The sequence below is a fragment of the Pelobates fuscus genome, chromosome 7 (assembly GCF_036172605.1).
Source record: "Pelobates fuscus isolate aPelFus1 chromosome 7, aPelFus1.pri, whole genome shotgun sequence".
NCBI lineage: Eukaryota > Metazoa > Chordata > Amphibia > Anura > Pelobatidae > Pelobates > Pelobates fuscus.
The window spans coordinates 57,305,484-57,322,499 of record NC_086323.1 but is presented as its reverse complement, the minus strand read 5'-3'; the positions used below and the strand labels follow the sequence as shown (position 1 = coordinate 57,322,499).

At 39.7% G+C, this 17,016-nt stretch overlaps 1 protein-coding gene across 4 annotated transcripts in view; it reads left to right on the top strand.

The window, feature by feature from the left end:
- CEP350 (centrosomal protein 350) overlaps positions 1 to 17,016 on the top strand; it is a 56,282-nt gene that overhangs the window by 4,044 nt on the left and 35,222 nt on the right. For 2 of the 4 annotated variants that reach the window (XM_063428318.1, XM_063428314.1), the window contains exons 2-12: positions 2,594 to 2,637; positions 2,959 to 3,073; positions 3,916 to 4,081; positions 4,356 to 4,840; positions 5,897 to 6,010; positions 7,001 to 7,111; positions 7,869 to 8,159; positions 9,513 to 10,099; positions 11,156 to 11,277; positions 13,894 to 14,852; positions 14,930 to 15,080. In XM_063428318.1, the coding sequence (XP_063284388.1) occupies positions 2,594 to 2,637; positions 2,959 to 3,073; positions 3,916 to 4,081; positions 4,356 to 4,840; positions 5,897 to 6,010; positions 7,001 to 7,111; positions 7,869 to 8,159; positions 9,513 to 10,099; positions 11,156 to 11,277; positions 13,894 to 14,852; positions 14,930 to 15,080 (3,145 nt within the window). Of the gene's footprint in view, positions 1 to 1,808; positions 1,886 to 2,593; positions 2,638 to 2,958; positions 3,074 to 3,915; positions 4,082 to 4,355; positions 4,841 to 5,896; positions 6,011 to 7,000; positions 7,112 to 7,868; positions 8,160 to 9,512; positions 10,100 to 11,155; positions 11,278 to 13,893; positions 14,853 to 14,929; positions 15,081 to 17,016 lie in introns of all 4 variants that reach the window. The other 2 variants (XM_063428317.1, XM_063428316.1) reach the window with 2 other exon arrangements.

Here is a 17,016-nt window from a genome sequence, read left to right as displayed (position 1 = left end):
TAAATAAAGCAGTTTTAGTGTATAGATCATTCCCCTGCAATTCCACTGCTCAATTCACTGTCATTTAGGAGTTAAATCACTTTGTTTCTGTTTATGCAGCCCTAGCCACGCCTCCCCTGGCTATGATTGACAGAGCCTGCATGAAAAAAAACTGGTTTCACTTTCAAACAGATATAATTGTATCTCAATCTCTAAATTGAACTTTAATCACATACAGAAGGTTCTTGCAGGGTCTAGCAAGCTATTAACATAGCAGGGGATAAGAAAATCTTAATTAAACAGAACTTGCAATAAAGAAAGCCTAAATAGGGCTCTCTTTACAGGAAGTGTTTATGGAAGGCTGTGCAAGTCACATGCAGGGAGGTGTGACTAGGGTTCATAAACAAAGGGATTTAACTCCTAAATGGCAGAGGATTGAGCAGTGAGGCTGCAGGGGCATGTTCTATACACCAAAACTGCTTCATTAAGCTAAAGTTGCTCAGGTGACTATAGTGTCCCTTTAAACAAAAATCTATTTTGTTTCAAACTGAATGAAATGATTATAATATTAAAAAATTGCTTTGAGGTGACCATTTTCCTTTATTCTTTCCTCATACTGCTGAGCAGAGAGTAAGGTCGGAGGGCAACAGTGTCAGAGGACCAACTTCATGGTTAAACCGTTGCAAAAATGGTTTAACTGGTAAGACTGTGCCTGATTATTCTGCTCCATAACGACTACAATGAGCTGAAGTGTTTGTTTAAAGCAACACCTTATTCCTGACTCTGGTGTGGTTGTTAGGTTTCTTCCATGTGGGGCGAAAAGGGTTTTTACTCTCCTTTTCTCCGGCTCCGCGTGGGTCCCGCCTTGCTTCACCGCCATGGCTGAAATCCTAAATCTTGATCTCAGGCAACCCAATGCTTTCCTATGGAAAAGCATTGAGAGAACGCTGTGCTGTGCCAAGCAACAGCTCCTCAATGAATCAGTGCATCTCTGTGAGGGATGATCAGTACCTCCATGCATAGCGTGCATATGCTGCATGCCGGTGCTGCACACTGTGCAGCACTGACACAGTAAGCACCTCTAGTGGCCGGTCTGAGTGACTGTCACGTGAGGTGTCCCTAGGCTGTAGGCTATAATGTAAACACTGCTTTTTCTTTGAAAACCCTGCAGGTGCATGCTACCCACACCAGAACAACTACATTAAGCTCTAATTGTCCTGGCGACTATAGTGTCCCTAACTTTCACTGGAATAAGTGCTGTAAAATATTTCTTTAATCCTCATTTTATCATTATTCAATAAAAGTATATAATTTTTAAATTTATTTCTATTTTCTTTATTGGTGGAAGTCGGTGTTTAACTTTTTTTTCTGTGTGCTCTTAGCTGTAACGTTTACAGTATAATGGGTTATTTACCTGAAAATTGTGTACTACTAACAGCCAATTGAGTAGATTGCAGTTCTGCTTCACTGGCATTGTCATCATTGTGTTGCTAATAGTTTCTATTTCCTAATAATTGTTGCTTTGCTGAATACTGCGCTGTGGAGTTTAATGGCTAGTATATATTTCTGTAACCCTGAATGCATCTTACTGCTCCGTGACTTGTTGGCTGGCCGCCCTCATCAAACCTCAGCATTTACAGCCATCATTTGATACCTCACTACTGCAGCTGTTGGGGAGAGTCTCCAGCTCCCTGTATCTAGTGACAGTTCAGCTTGAGTTAAGGCCTATCCAGGGAGGGGAGGAGGGGGTAGAGGCTGCTCGCACTGAGTAGTATGGAGAAACTGGTAATCTTGATTTGTGCTTATAATTTGCTTTCTGTTGCTTGCAGATGAATGGCTGAGAAGGGTGCATGGAGGATACAGACAATTTGCCAGCTTCCAGCACAGGGTAAAGAAACTATTCAAGGTAGGTAAGAGTTGTCCAGGAAAACTCTTAAGTTCTACCTGATGTGTGACTGTTAATATCCTGTCACTTACTGCATGCTATAAAGAGCTCATTGTCTGGTCCATGTGTACAGGTGCAAAAAGGCATATCCTCTCCCTCCAGCACTCACAACATTGTGATAATGTACTAACGTCTGTACTGAGCATTACCTTCCTGTCTATTAGCGAAGTAACTGAGTCAGATAACCCCTATCAGCAGGTCTAAGTTCAAGTAGGGTCTAAATACTTGTTCGCTGGCCATGTCCAGAGTTTGTCCTACTGAATTAATTATATGACCATGTGCAAAACATGCCAAAAAAATGTAAATGCACTGTCAGAAAGCATGCAAAAAAAAATAAATATATATATATATATATATATATATATATATATATATATATCTCAACAAAAGGAAATTACTATCCAGAGATTTTAATTTATTGACTAAACTTTGTATTTCAATAATAAACTTAAATAACAGAGTTGAAGAATGGTTACAATATGTCAGCTTTGCTTAAAATATGCAATGCCCTTGTCAAAAATTCCCAGTTTAGGGAGTAAATCTATGAAGTGTTGCCACTAACACATAGTATTTATCAGATATTAAACGCTATAGGCATCGGATGCCATGTAAATGCTAAACCTTGATGTATTTAAAAAAAAAAAAAAAATTTTTTATATTTTATTGCAGAGCTCAGCAAAGCATGGAAAACCATCTCTAACACGAATGCTGCTGTGAGTATTCAAAGACATAAAAAAAGTTTAGGCGTTGGATTTTTTTCTAACTTGGGAAATCATGTTCCCTTTTAGACATTTGATAAACCCTTTCAGTCTCTGAGTGGTACAGGTGTTACTGCATTACTTTACTGACCTTCCCTACACAACAGTGCTTTGTACTTTTAGTATGTTCTTGGTAAATTATTTTTCTACATTTCACTATATTTGGTGTTTCCCATCTGTCTTTGCACACTTTCTTGCTCATATTTAATTTTGTAATTTTTAAGAATTAACATGTTTTGTTAATTAATTCAGATTATTATTACTATTTTGCAACAGTTGAGACGTCTGGAAGAGAAGCTGGATGTGGGACCCACAAGAGGTGCTGTGTGTGACCCCTTCATGGAGACTAAGAAGCCACCAAGCAGTACAATGCGAAAAGTTAGCCGAAAGGGTAAATATTGACTTTTCTGCGAAATTGGGCAGTTTCTTGAAAACAAAATTAGGTAGTCTCCAGTTTCAACTTTGGTCATACTGAACGTGGTCAATCTTTATATTCTGGCCTTAAGCATTTCGCAACAGTTACGAGATAAATAATATATCTCTGGTAAATGAATAGCATTTTCCTCATAAATGTCAACAAGAGAACTGCTATTGTAGTATCAACCACAGGCCTGGTGCTTCGTTGCATAATTTTCTGGTGCGCATGCATGTCAAATTGCCATGCTGCACCAATCAAATGCTCTCTAGAAGAGTCATTTGAGCTATAACAGAGTTTAGCACGTTTATAGCTGCGTAAACAACACTAGTGGTGTGTTAACTTTGTGCAAAACGCAATGTATTTAATTGCAGGGCTAAGAAGACTGGGGCATGGCACCCAAGCCACTTCATTGGGATGAAATTACATATTTCAACATATAGAGGCCACAGTTACTAAAAGCGCATGCTATGTTTTCTGGATTATTTGACTTGTAATGCTTAACCCCTTAAGGACACATGACATGTCACTATTCCCTTTTATTCCAGAAGTTTGGTCCTTAAGGGGTTAAAATGCTGGTAATTAAAATATTACATTTTATGTAGAGTCATAATAATAATAAAAAAAGCATGTAGAACATTTCTAACACATGTCGACACCCTGTATTGGTATAATGACTTGGGTATACTGTGTTTTGTTTTGTTGTTTTTTTACAGCACTTTATTTGGCTGCCTTGTCCATTAATGCACATTGTTTTCATGCCATAATGGGTGAAAAATATAGGAGTTTCTAATGCCATGCATTTCTTTTATCTATAGATGGGAGATACTCAGAATCCAGCAATAATTATATTAGCAAATCCTCAAACCCAAGTAAAGCTGGTAGAGAGAAATTATCCCGAAGTCCCCTGCGTGCTACCACTCTGGAAAGTAACGTGAAGAAAACCAGTCATGTGGTGTTTCGAGAGCCCCTGGCATCTTACCGGTAAGAGGGAAATATCATTTCAGCTTATCTTTTTTCTGCCAGCTCTGGAATCCCTGGGAAGAAGTCCAACAAACTCTACCTTACTGTCATTCTTCTCCTCTGTTCCATATTTATCTTCTCTCAGTCGTGTCATATTATATCTACAAAAAAAGTCTCTCTCTCTCTCTCTCTCTCTCTCTCTCTCTCTCTGAGCCTCAAATATTCTTTGCAACTGTCGTAGTAATCCAGGTTTTGTCGTCAAAACATTTTAGGTATTATGTTCTTTGCTTTTTAGGGACTCTGCAAGTGCTTTATCCACTGCAAAAGAGAGGTCAACTGTGCGGTTATCGTCTGGTCTGAATGCTGGAGGATCAGAGGAAAGAGATTTTGATAGCACTCGTTCCTCGGCTGTGGATGACACTGCAGTACGATTTTTAAATGACCAACCAGCCATTGATGCTTTGGAATGGAGAGTACTGACACCTCACAGTGGTGCCTCCGAGTTTACCTTTCAAACAGATTACGCAAGGACAGGGCCACTTGATGCAGCTCAGCAATCCCTTTCATTCAGCCCATCAAGTAACAGGCTAGAGGCATTAAAGAGGCGGCAACCTGATCCCAAATTAGATAAGCTAAAGGAGAGAATTCGCCGACAGTGGGAGCTGTCTGGAGAAAGGCATGCTGGTGACCGAATACCTAGTACAACTAATTTTACAGAGACTATTAGCAGTGTAAAGACCCGCAAAGTGACATCTGCTCCCCCTCCCCCTGTTTACCCAGGTGAAACATGCCATTATTTTGTTATTAATTTTATTATTTCTTTTAATGAATTGTGAATATTGGCTGTCAGCTTGTATTGTATTGATATAAGATGAGGCTTGCTTGCCACATACTGCGCGGTGTTGCATGAGGCAATTAGTATTTTCGCTGTCAGGTAATAATACCACAGGCCAGCCTTACATTAACGTAACTTTAATCAGATCCATGTTGATGACCAAAAAAACAAAAATAAATGTGAAACATGATCAAAGCAATACTGCTTGAGAATTACATTATGAGTAGAATTTACAGAGCTATCATTTATATAAAGTGCTCTCTGAGACTGTATTTTAGTATTCTTTGTAAAGTGTACCATACTTGTTTACCTGAAAATACTGCTTCAAAAGCAGCAAATCTAATGCATAATGTGATGGCCAAATTACCGGTATAGATCAGGAGATATGTAGCGATCAGAAGCACATTAACTTGTGTTTGCATAGACCGACCTTTAAGTGTATAGTCGTAATATCTTAAAAATCTTTTGATTTCTGGGCAGCTTTTTTTCTAAAAACTGTTTCATATGGAATTGAAAATGTATTGCACAATTTATGCAAAGTAGTCTTGATACAGGAACACTATAGTGGTAGGAATACAAACCTGTATTCCTAATGCTATAGTGCCCTAGTCCATAGTTACAAGCTCCCCACAACTGCAATAAAAATAATAATAATAAAAAAAAAGTTTGGATTACTTTTTTCTACAGTGTAGAGATTTCCTAAACTTTGTGATTCCGTTTTCAGTTCACTAGCGTTTATAGAGTAGTTAATAAACCTTGTTGTTTTCTACTTCTACCACTAGCACAATATATACATTTTTTTGTTCCTTGTTTCGAGGCATATTTTGCATGTGGCAGACTCTTTTAGGAAAACATAGGCATTCTGATTATTATTTTTATTTTTTATCTGATGTAACCCTTCTGTGATATTTGACTTGTATGTTTGCATATGTTTATTTTGTCTGTAGTATAGTGTGAATAACCATAACTTTAAACTTAACTGCATCTAACCCTTTATTTAGGATTTAACCCCGCTGAAATGAAGGTCCGTACTCCAGATGGCAAGCTCTTGCAAGAAGAGGAGTTTAAAAACCTCAGCCCCCATCTGCATGCCTCTCTGATGCCCACTTCACAAGGTGAATATTTTAATGTTTTGGAATGTGCAGTAGTGAACAAAGAATCTATTTACACTGAGGTTCAAAAACTGAAAATGAATTGACTTGCAGAATTTTTCCAATTCGGCTCTTCTGATTTGTGGAATTCACTTTGAATTCCCAACAATTCACACTTTGGTGAACAAACCTGCTAGTTTGATCTGCATGCTAGAAGTTGTCAGATGCGGCACTATACATTTTGAGGCAGGGCAGGTTTGTGTGCTACCGTCCTATTTGTTCCCAGTGGAAATATTGTAGGTGGAAATCCTACAGACGTTCAAACAAATAAGAATACTGTAACCGTACACAAGGTGGCGCTACAGATTTTATCTTGGGCATTTTACAGAGGTCATTCTAGGCAAACTTGGCACTATGAGAAATAAACTTCCAATTTAGAAAGGAAAAATAAACGTGGCTTTCAGTTTTTTAAATTAATGCTTTATTGATTTTTATTTTATTTTTTTAATATAGATAACCCCCAAAGAAAATATGGATGTGTTTGTTTCTACATGTTTTCTTTGGGATATATGAAAAAAACTGTTTGCTGAAGCGGCAGACCTGCGTCCTCCCTTCTTTCCCTGACACAGACTTTGAGTCTGTGCTGGGGAACACACCAATCAGAGGCTTCGCTTTGAGAAGCCTCAGCGCTGGAGCCGGGAGTGAGCGCATACGTGATCGTACCTTTCCTGTGCTTGTCCGTGATCTGTTGTATAGCTCATTGAGAGGTTGAGAAGGCAGACATGCTCTAGCTTAGCGTGCCTGGAGTGGAAGAAAATCTCCCTGGCTTTCTGATTTTACACTTTCATAAACTGTCACAGATATGACAGACTCCAAACACTTAAAGCATGTTTTATGTCTCTGTAATGTTCCTTTAACTGGAAAACATCAGATATATGAAGTATATACCAGACGTGATGCCAATGTTGCCTGTTTCTCATTTTTCTTTTTTTGCTGTTGTGTTTATGGTAAAAGACATATATACTAATGATGATAAATCACGAAGCAAGAGACCATCTAGACCGGTGAGAAAAGTACAACGATTGCCTGGAGGTGTGGGAACTGGCAGTCCAGAGAACAAGTCAGGTGACTAAATATTACAAACGTTGGTTACCTCTGTGATATCAAACTCTCTAATGAGTGGAGAACTACTTGTTAACGATCAGTCAGTATCTTGGGATATATACGTTCTTCCTTCTTTTTAAAGTAGAACTGTCTCTTTTGGGATCTATGTATTTTTGTAAAGAACTCCTGCTTACATTTGGCACCAGGGTAAGAAGTCTGAGATGGATAACCTTAACCCCTTAAGGACCAAACTTCTGGAATAAAAGGGAATCATGACATGTCACACATGTCATGTGTCCTTAAGGGGTTAACTGATTTTTTTTTTTTGGCCTTAAATCACATCACTGTTGTACTGTTTGCCTCTGTTAATGGCCATTGTAGTTGTACTAAACAGTGCTGTTGTTTCACTGTGCATAAGGATTTAGAATAATGTGCAAGTAACTTTTTTTGTTTTATGTATTTTGACTAACGAATGCTATAGCGATTTCTGCTGCCAAGGAGTGATGGGAGTGAGTTCATAGAATTTTTTTTATGTGTATTTTTATTGTACAGTGTGCTTGTGAAAAAAGCAAAAAAAAAATTTAAAAAAATGGAGTTGTAAAACTTTTCCAGCTCTACTAATTTGATCAAATTTTTTTTTTTTTTTCCAACTCATCACGATTCATTTTAGTAAATAAACCACAGAGAAAGCACTGCCAAAAGAAAGATGAGTGTAAAAAAACTGAATAAACCAATCAAATATACGGTCTTTTTTTTTTTTTATTACTACAACCCACAGGACATATAATCAGCACATCTTCTTGGAGAGATGGGCAGAAGTTGGTGAAACAGATCCTTGGCCCTGCACCCAAGGCTGAGAAATCTTCTTCAAAAAATATGTCCACGGACAGACATGATAGTAAGTTGACTTTGTCTGTTGATGGGCAGTTGGATAGGAAACCAAAATCTGCTGAGAGAGATGCAAGGAAAAGGACCGTGTCCACAGAGAGACAAAAGGACAGACAGACTGTTAAAAGAAGCTTGTCAAAAGAAACACAAGACGACGACCGGGACAGATCCAGTAAATCAGGTTATTTTATATATTTCACTGCCTTTTTTCTAATGTCTGGTTTTGTTAATTTTAGTGCTTTGCTAATTTTTTTTGTATAGTTTACATAATAAGTAAAAATGCGCCTACGTAAGTTGTTCAGGCTATGAAAAACAAACAACACACTTTTTTACTTGGTAAAACAATATTAATTAATACATAAGTGAATCCATAATGCTCAACTTGCCCTAGATCTCACAGTTGTAAATAAGTTGAAATAGGTCATACAGCCCAGAACAATTTCACTCATGGAAGTCCATGGTGTGCTTCCAGAGTTGGTTTCCCAAACCACCAATTCACAGCAAGATAACTATGTATAGGATAATGTAGAGGCATGGAATATGCCTGCACTGTCTTAAATATAAAATGTACAAAAAGTAAAACCTGAGCTGCAGGAACGTGATGCGTTCTGTGCATCACGTATGTCTGTGCACACCCAGGTGCTACTGCCGTTTATTTGAGGACACAATACAAACAGATGTTTTGGGTACAAGCCTTTTTTCAATGCTAATCATTAGCAATTGATAAAGGGCTTGTGCCCGAAACGTCTGTTTCTATTGTGTCCTCAAACTGCAGTAGCACCTGGGTGTGCACAAACATACGTGATGCACAGAACTCCATCTTTTTCTCTGTTCACAGCAAGATAATGTTGTTCTCTTTATTAAAGTATTTCACAGCAATTTAAAAACTCAGCTCAATAAAGAGGCTTACTCTACAGACCATTTTCATCTTTCACACAGTGCCTTCATTTTTTATTTGCTAAAAAAAAACAACCAAAAAAACGATGAAATTGAGATGTTGAGACCTGTTCCTATGCCTTTTACATCCGTGTTTTCATGCTTCTACTCTGATTGGGCAAGCAATCCTATGTGTTTGTTGTTCTGTAGGACAGGGTTAGTCAGCATTTAATGTTAAGGTCTATCCTGACTAGAAGTCTTGGATTTCTACGGCCGATAATTCTTTAAAAATGTGCTGGAAGACGAAGGGTGGACAACCAGAGATAAATTATTGGTATGCAAATAGAATTTTATTGATGGTACCAATGATAGTACCCACAACTATATGGCATATTAGTATGTTTTATAACACTGTACGGAACATGTTTAAGGAAAATCTAAAGTGTGAAGGTCACGTTTTCTGGTTTTGATATGTTTTCCTTCTTGTTCTTTACACCAGAATCCTTTAGAAAAGATTGTTTTTTTAGGAAAATGCAGTAAGATATTTTATTTGTATTTGATGATGTATGTGGTTGTTTCCTTGGCTATTGCGTGATATCTCCAAAGTTGCTTAGAAATATGTTTTGACTTGTTTGTTCCTGTGTTAATATATTTACAGCCACATCTCAACTGCATGATAACATAGATAAATCCGCAAGAGATCCGTCTGGCAATACAAAGTCACATGTACTTCTCGATGAAAATAAGCACCAGACTGAACCTACGGATGTTAAGACAGATTTTCTGCCTCTGGAGATCAGGGGAATATTGAATGATTTACAGCTGGATAGCACAGTTGATGTGGCAAAGCAGACACGAAGCAGAAGCCATAGTCCAACCAAACGGAAACCCGATAAAGCACATCTCAAAGAAGAGCCCCCTATCTCCTCCAAGAAAAGGCACTATGACACAGAACAAGTACGCCAATACATCCTGCGCCAGCAGGAAGAGAGGAAAAAGAAACAAAAAGAGCAGAAGGAGGCCCAGCGCCAAGCAGAGGAACAGAAAAACAAACGGTTACAGGAACTCTATCAGAAACAGAAAGAAGCGTTCAGCAAGGCCCGATCTGTAGCTTTTGAGCAGCATGAATCGATACAGCCTATCCCCAGTCAGTCTCTGGATCCCAGTGCCGCGCGGCCACAAGATTTACGGTCCACGTTGCTGCTAGGACAAGCTTGGCCTGACTTGAGTGAGCAAGAAAAGCAGGTAGGCACCATTAAATGTAAAACCATAGTCAACCTTATTAAATAAATGCCTTACAATGATGTGTAAGCTTCTTTCTGCCCTCTTTCATTAGAGCATAACCTTGTGTACAAAGGGCCATTGCAAGTTTGAATTGAGACATTTTATTTTAATGCATTACATCATTATATTAAAATGTGCAAAAACAATCCATTAAAAGGTTACTTCATCCAAACACCAATGTTTTCATAAAACACTATTTTTGGTTAGAGTAACACTTTTTTTTTTCTGGTGCACCCCTCCTCCAATTCATAATAAAGAAAAATTTTAACTTCTCTCTTTTCCATTGCCATGGCCAAGTTCTTCTGTGCATGTTGACATCAGATGCCAAATGTACACAAAATTGATATTAACCAGCCTGGACCCCTTATTTCAGGCTGGCTTATAACTCCCAATGAAGCCGCAAATGGTGTTGTTACACCTCCATCAGGAGAGGGGTTAATCTGTGAATGTGCAAAAAAAGGGGGAAATGACATAAGCGCTAAAAAGGCATTTGAAAGGGGGGGGGGGGGGGGGGGGAGAGAGAATTGCAGTCTCATGTAAATAATTATTATTTAAAGTAAATAATATCGGCGATGTGTATATACCGATGAAAAGCTGCTACTCACAAAGGCCTAGATCACAGATAGGTTTTATAATCTCTATCAAGAGCATGTAGCAGCCTCCCTCCCTATCACTGAACTCTCTCTGCTCATTACAAGATTAGTTTCAGTTGTTCTGAATGTCACTGGCTCTTTAGTTCCCACCCAACTTATACACAAAATACAGTTTGAAAGCCATATTGTAAAACATCAGCCCCCAAGGCGTTCGTTCTTGGGATTATAAAAATTGACTGTGTGCTTCAGCGCCCTACCATTATCTTGGGAATGGGGAGAGTGGCAGTGAGGTGGAATCAACGTAGTGGGAATCTGGAAAAAAAAAAAAAGTGTCAGGCATATTTCTTCCAATATTAAGTGTCTTCATATTGCATGCTGGAAAATACACATAGCACAAACATGTTTCCTATTGGTCTGTTTCAAGGTCAAACCTTTGTATCAGCCCTCGGGGGAGTCTGACAAGGAGAACAAGTGTCAGGAGAGACCTCCTAGTGCCTCTTCCAGTAGTGACCTGTCCCTCTCAGAACCTCTGCAGCCTCTTCTCAGGTAAGCACCCGCTGATTGGAGCTTGTTTTCATTGTGTACTCTTATATGTTCCCCTATGTCTATATTGCTTTTTGTTATGTGTAAGATTTGTGAGGAAGGTAATTTTAAAATTCAGGAAAGCAGTAGAAGACACTATTTGTGCGGTTGTATCGTTGGGAGACTAAGTCCAGCCATTTTTCATGGCTGTGCTTTGTTCATATCTACCCAGGTCCACTAGGCCATTGATGGCTGACATTGATGGGTTCAAAGTCAAAATGTTCAAATGTACAATAGCCGTAAAATATAACTCAGTTCGCAGAGGACGTATTTGCTTCTCAAAAAGAAAGGGAAACGATTAAAACTGGGAATTTAATTTCCTAGCTTTGATTATTTGTATGCAGATAGCCGGATCCTGAACCTCATTATTTATATGAAAATGGGAGGTAAAATTGTACCTCACTGATGGTATGTGCAGTCTGTTGGAAATGGAAAATAATAGACTGATCCTGCCATCTACTGGTTCCAAAATGATACAGGATACAGGAAAAGGAACATGGATACTTTGTATTTTCTTTATTAGTGGTAGTGTTCAATGGATTCTGTTATGTACCAAAGTTGCTCTTAAGTTAAATGCATAGTGTAATCTAAACCACTCTGATTTTAAGTGGTGAGGTTATTATTTTTTTCTTTTACAGAAGTATGTCTGCACAGAATTTAAAATTGTTTCATCATAACTGTCTCTCTCATGTGTAATAAAACTGTGTTGCCATGTTTTAATGTAATACAAATATGATAGCAAACTATATTATGCCCACATTGCCTACATTTTGTTTGTTTACCTCTGGTTTCTATTATGCCCACATCATGCCACATTACCTCTATATATTTCAGTTTGCTTTATTTTATTATGCCCATATGCCACAATACTAACATTTTATTATGTCCACATTCATGCTACATTGACTTTGTCTAAAATCACAAAATAAGTGATTTGTAGGGGTTTATACAGTTATAACATAGAATAGCTGCTAGACACTGAATTGGGCACTCCACAAACCCAACAAATATAGTATGAAACACACAGAAAACTCAGTGTTTAGGTGAGAAACCCACCACCTAAAACAACCATGTGATAGTGTAGTGCTATACAGTATAATTAAAGATTACCCCTCATTGGATATAGGGGAATAACATTATATAGGGGAATAATTATACATGAAGAGAAAAACCAATAGGATAACTCTGTGGATATTATAGTTGGTATACTTTGTATTAGAGCCAAACTCACATTTTGCAGAGCCTTTTCAGGTATAGGCTCTAAACACACACAGGTACACTTCCAAGGTAGCAGCCAGACATATTGCACTCTCCGGTAAGTCACACAGGATTCTCAGATAGTAGTATTCTCCACCGTAAAGAATTTAAGAGTAGCAAAATCTAGATATAGTATTTGATATTCACATAGGAAAGAAGGTTACTCCAATAACTATATGCTCCCCTTTTTCAGAGCCCGTTCCCTGGCTCTGAGTTGGAGAGTATTGTATCAACTATGGGGTGATACAGCCCTCTTGGATTCAGGAACCATTGCGAAGAAACGAGGATTCTGGATCAATGTAGCCTTAAAAGTATACACTATTTTGTAAACAATATAAATAAAAATAAAATGCAATAAAAGATATGTGAAATTTTAGGATTTCCTATTTCACATAATTTTTATTGTATTTTATTTTTATTTATATTGTTTAATAGTGTATACTTTTAAGGCTACATTGATCTAGAATCCTCGTTTCTTCACAAGGTTCCTGAATCCACTAAGGCTGTATCACCCCATAGTTAATAGAATACTCTTTAACTTAGAGCCAGGGAACGGGCTCTGAAAAAGGTGAGCATATAGTTATTTGAGTCACCTTCTTTCCTATGTGAATATCAAATACTACACCTAGATTTTGCTACTCATTTTCTTTTCGGTGGAGCATATCTACTTTGCCTGCATTACTTAATGTGAGTCTGCGCTATGTGCTCCCTTACGCGCGCTGTCATTATATACATCTCGCCGGAGCATGGCTGAGATTCATGCAACCACGTGGCCTGTGTGCGCAGATACGGTAATTTTATATGTGCTGCAGGCAAAATGGGTGTGCGAGCATACACGCACACATCTTAGAGAGATCAGTGGTGAGATGCCTCTCGTGGACCTGGCAATACATACTTTAATGTTAAGGCACACTCCATAAATTACATCTCATAAATCACGGTTATGGTTGGTTTTATCACTTAATATATTACAGGTAGGTGTATGTTTTGGTTGACATTTCCCGCTTGAAATGGTTTTTGTATTGAGTTTTTAAATGAATAAGGAGTAAAGAAAACACAAAGTATTAATTGTTTGCGTAGTGATATTATCCTTTTTGTTTTTTTCCTCTTAGCAACTTTTTAAGGCTTGACTCCTTTATTTAGCCCACAGGAATTGCAACACACATACATTTTCAAGATAGATATTATTGTGTTTTATCGCTCTTTTCTTCATTCAAATTAGCTTTCTGTCTGCATTTGAATTTGCAGTCATAGTGCTGAAACTACAATGTGTTTTGTGTGTGTTTTTTGGTACAATTTTGAAAGAGATTTCTGTGTTTGCAGGAGTGATCTGATGGACACGTACTGCTTGCAGCCAGACAGATTGATCTCAAAGGGCTCATTACCTCAAAGTCAATCTGCAGGGGGAACAGGAATGCTCTCTCAACTCTTCACTCTGCCTAGGGATGTGGAGTCTTTGATACATTTAAAGAAAACTACGAGCACAACGATTCCAGAAACACAAAGAAAAGGCCTCCAGGGGAAAATGTCCTCAAATTTCCGGAGCAACCTTGATCGCATTGAGAATCTAAAGGCAACTGCAGTGTCTCTGTCATCTAGAATTGAAAATGAAGCTAAAAAACTAGCTGGAGGCTCACCAAGTCTCCCGTCGAATTGGAATGCTGATGTTGAACCCAAGCATGAAATAAAAACTGCTTGGAAGAAACCAGACAGCCCACCTGAAAGAGAAGCCAGTGAAGACATTTTCTCTGCCAGGCTTCAGAGGATGCTGGGGACATGTACAAGTAATTTTTCCCAGAGAGACCTTCCTGGTGCTAACAGTCTTTACAAGATGATTCCTGACGATTTTCATCAAGTAATTACATCCCCTGGGATATGTGAAGTCCGAAATGAAGAAACTCCTTTAATACAAACAGATCGGCTGTTTGATCTTCATCACAATATTTCCCCCAAAGCTAGTCCCTCTCAAATTTCAAGCACCAGTTCTATCAGTGAAGGCCCGCTGCTAAGTGAAGGAAGCCTTTCTGAAGGGGAGGGAGCGTCCCCACATGCTGGGTCACCTATAAATCCAGCAGAAACTCTTAGAAATAAAGAGTTTTGTGCTAGGGACTCCAGTTCCTATGCTCCACTTGTTGAATTCCAAAGGGAGGCCACAAAGTATCCACCACTGTCATCCTCTAACATTGGTTCCCAAGTGAGAGGCCCTTGGGAAGAGCTGTCTAAGGGAAGTCCTCATAGTGTCATTAACATCTTCACTAAATCATACCAACTCTTTGGGAAAGGTGAGTGTGTTCTAACAGTGACATGTTTATCTCTCACTCAATTTTTTTAAAATAACTTATGTATTTGTCTTTCAAAGGTCTTGATGAACAGTCAGGAAAGGGTTCACCTGAAATCCAGCCACCCTATGGACCTGCCAGCTCCCAGGACAGTGTATCCTATGTAGATGATTTTATTTCTCCTTCAGCCAGTGAGAGTACATCAGACATTCAGAAGGTTCTGCAACAGAGGTGAGTACGACATATCACAAAAAGCCATCTGTGCACAGTTGGAACTCCCTAAAATTAAAACCCTCCCGATAACAAGAGTATTTATCTGCCGCTCAATTGAAACAGTTAATACAACTGGTTACAAAAGCCTCCCCGTCATTCCTCCAGAGCTTTCAATATTATCAACTTAAAGACTTTATTAAAACGCTCCCAGTTCCAAAGACAGGCCTACGGCCAGAAACTACCTTTGAAACATTTTGCACAAAGGCTAAGAAACCAAGCAAAACAGTATCACAATGCCATAACCTGATCCAATAAGACAAGCAATCAGCATTAGCAAGATATGCTAGTATCTGGAATGCATATCTCCCGGAACCACTGAACGAACAGACGTGGTTGACAATTTTTCAGAGGACCTTTCACTCACACAGAAATATTCCATTACAAGATGCAAACTTGAAACTACTTACTAGATGGTAAATCACACCATACTATTTACACAAAATGAATATCACCATCTCACCGTTGCAGGTTATCTCATATGACACTACAACATATATGGTGGGAATGCTCAATAATAAAGCCATATTGGGAAGAGGTGAGGGACACTATCAAAAATTTAACCGGACATGCACTAGACATGAATGTACCGACAATGCTATTTCATGCACCCGACTTTTCTTCAAATCAATCTAAACATAAATACAAAAACTCCCAGTTATACTTTAAGCTCACGACAGCTAAAGTAGAGGTAGCAGTTAACTGGAAATCGATGTCCAAACCCTCCTGGGATGCATGGTTAGCCAGAGTAGGAAACTTGAGAGTTATGGAGGAAATGAGATGGTCTACAAATAACTTTTATACGTATGATAAAATCTGCGAACCATGGAAAAAACAGTGACCCTGATTGGGGAAGAAGGGCGTAAAACCATTAAAAGGCTCAGGTATCAGATTATCAGGGGGGAATAAGAGAGGGAGTATAATAACAGAGCAAGAAAAGGATAACTTATCCACGACTCAAACTACTGGGACAGCATTACTTCTCCCAGGGTAAATTGTTGGAAGGGTTAATTGTTAAAAGACCATAATGGGGGGGCGCGGCCGGACCGCCAAGCTGGACGGTCGCAGGGAAAATCAGCTCCTGCAAACCACTGAAAAATAAGCCTATAACCCAAGCATTTAGGGGAATATAACCACCAACAACCGCGACCCACCATGTGCAGGGCGCACCGGATCCGAGGCGAGGCTTGCTCTGAGTTTTAATCCCTCAGAGGAGAGGTCCTCGCTGCTCTAAGCGGGACCTTACCCGGCGGTGAGTGGAGTGGACAGCCGCTGCTCCACTATCCTGTCTAAAGGGGCCCAGCAGGCACACAGAACCTTGGCAGACCCGGCCCTGTTCCCCCCACCCCCCCCTCTGGACCGGTGGGGGTAATCCCGGTCCACAACCTGCAGCCACACTTACCCACCAATGCACAACCAAGGCCCGGAGACTAAACGGCCTAAGGCCTGCATCCAAGTTGGCGGAGGCCATATGCGCGGGAACCGAAAACTGCGCTCCCCGCCGCACACATCTTGCACGGGGCAGCCCGCCTGGTATAAGCTGGCTCGACCATAAAGCCACATGAAACACGCAAGACACGTAGAGCCTCAACAAGACACTCACCTCCTGAGCCCCCGCAGTCTCTGCTTCCCACAGGCTCGAAGTGCGGGGGGTTGACTGTGCAGATCAGGCTGAGCTCATGCGACGACCTCAACAGCTCCCAAGCCAGCTGAAAAATCCACCACGAAGGAGCTCTGCCTAGCCCCTGCGGGGCACCGTCTGAAAGGTGACCGGGACTGCAGCTCTGATATGGTGCCTGTACAACAAGCTATCTACGCGACCCAACAATCACGGGGGCTCAGCGCTGCTGGCATCCGCAGCGCACCTGAACCTCAACCCGACCGCCAGCAGGTCTCA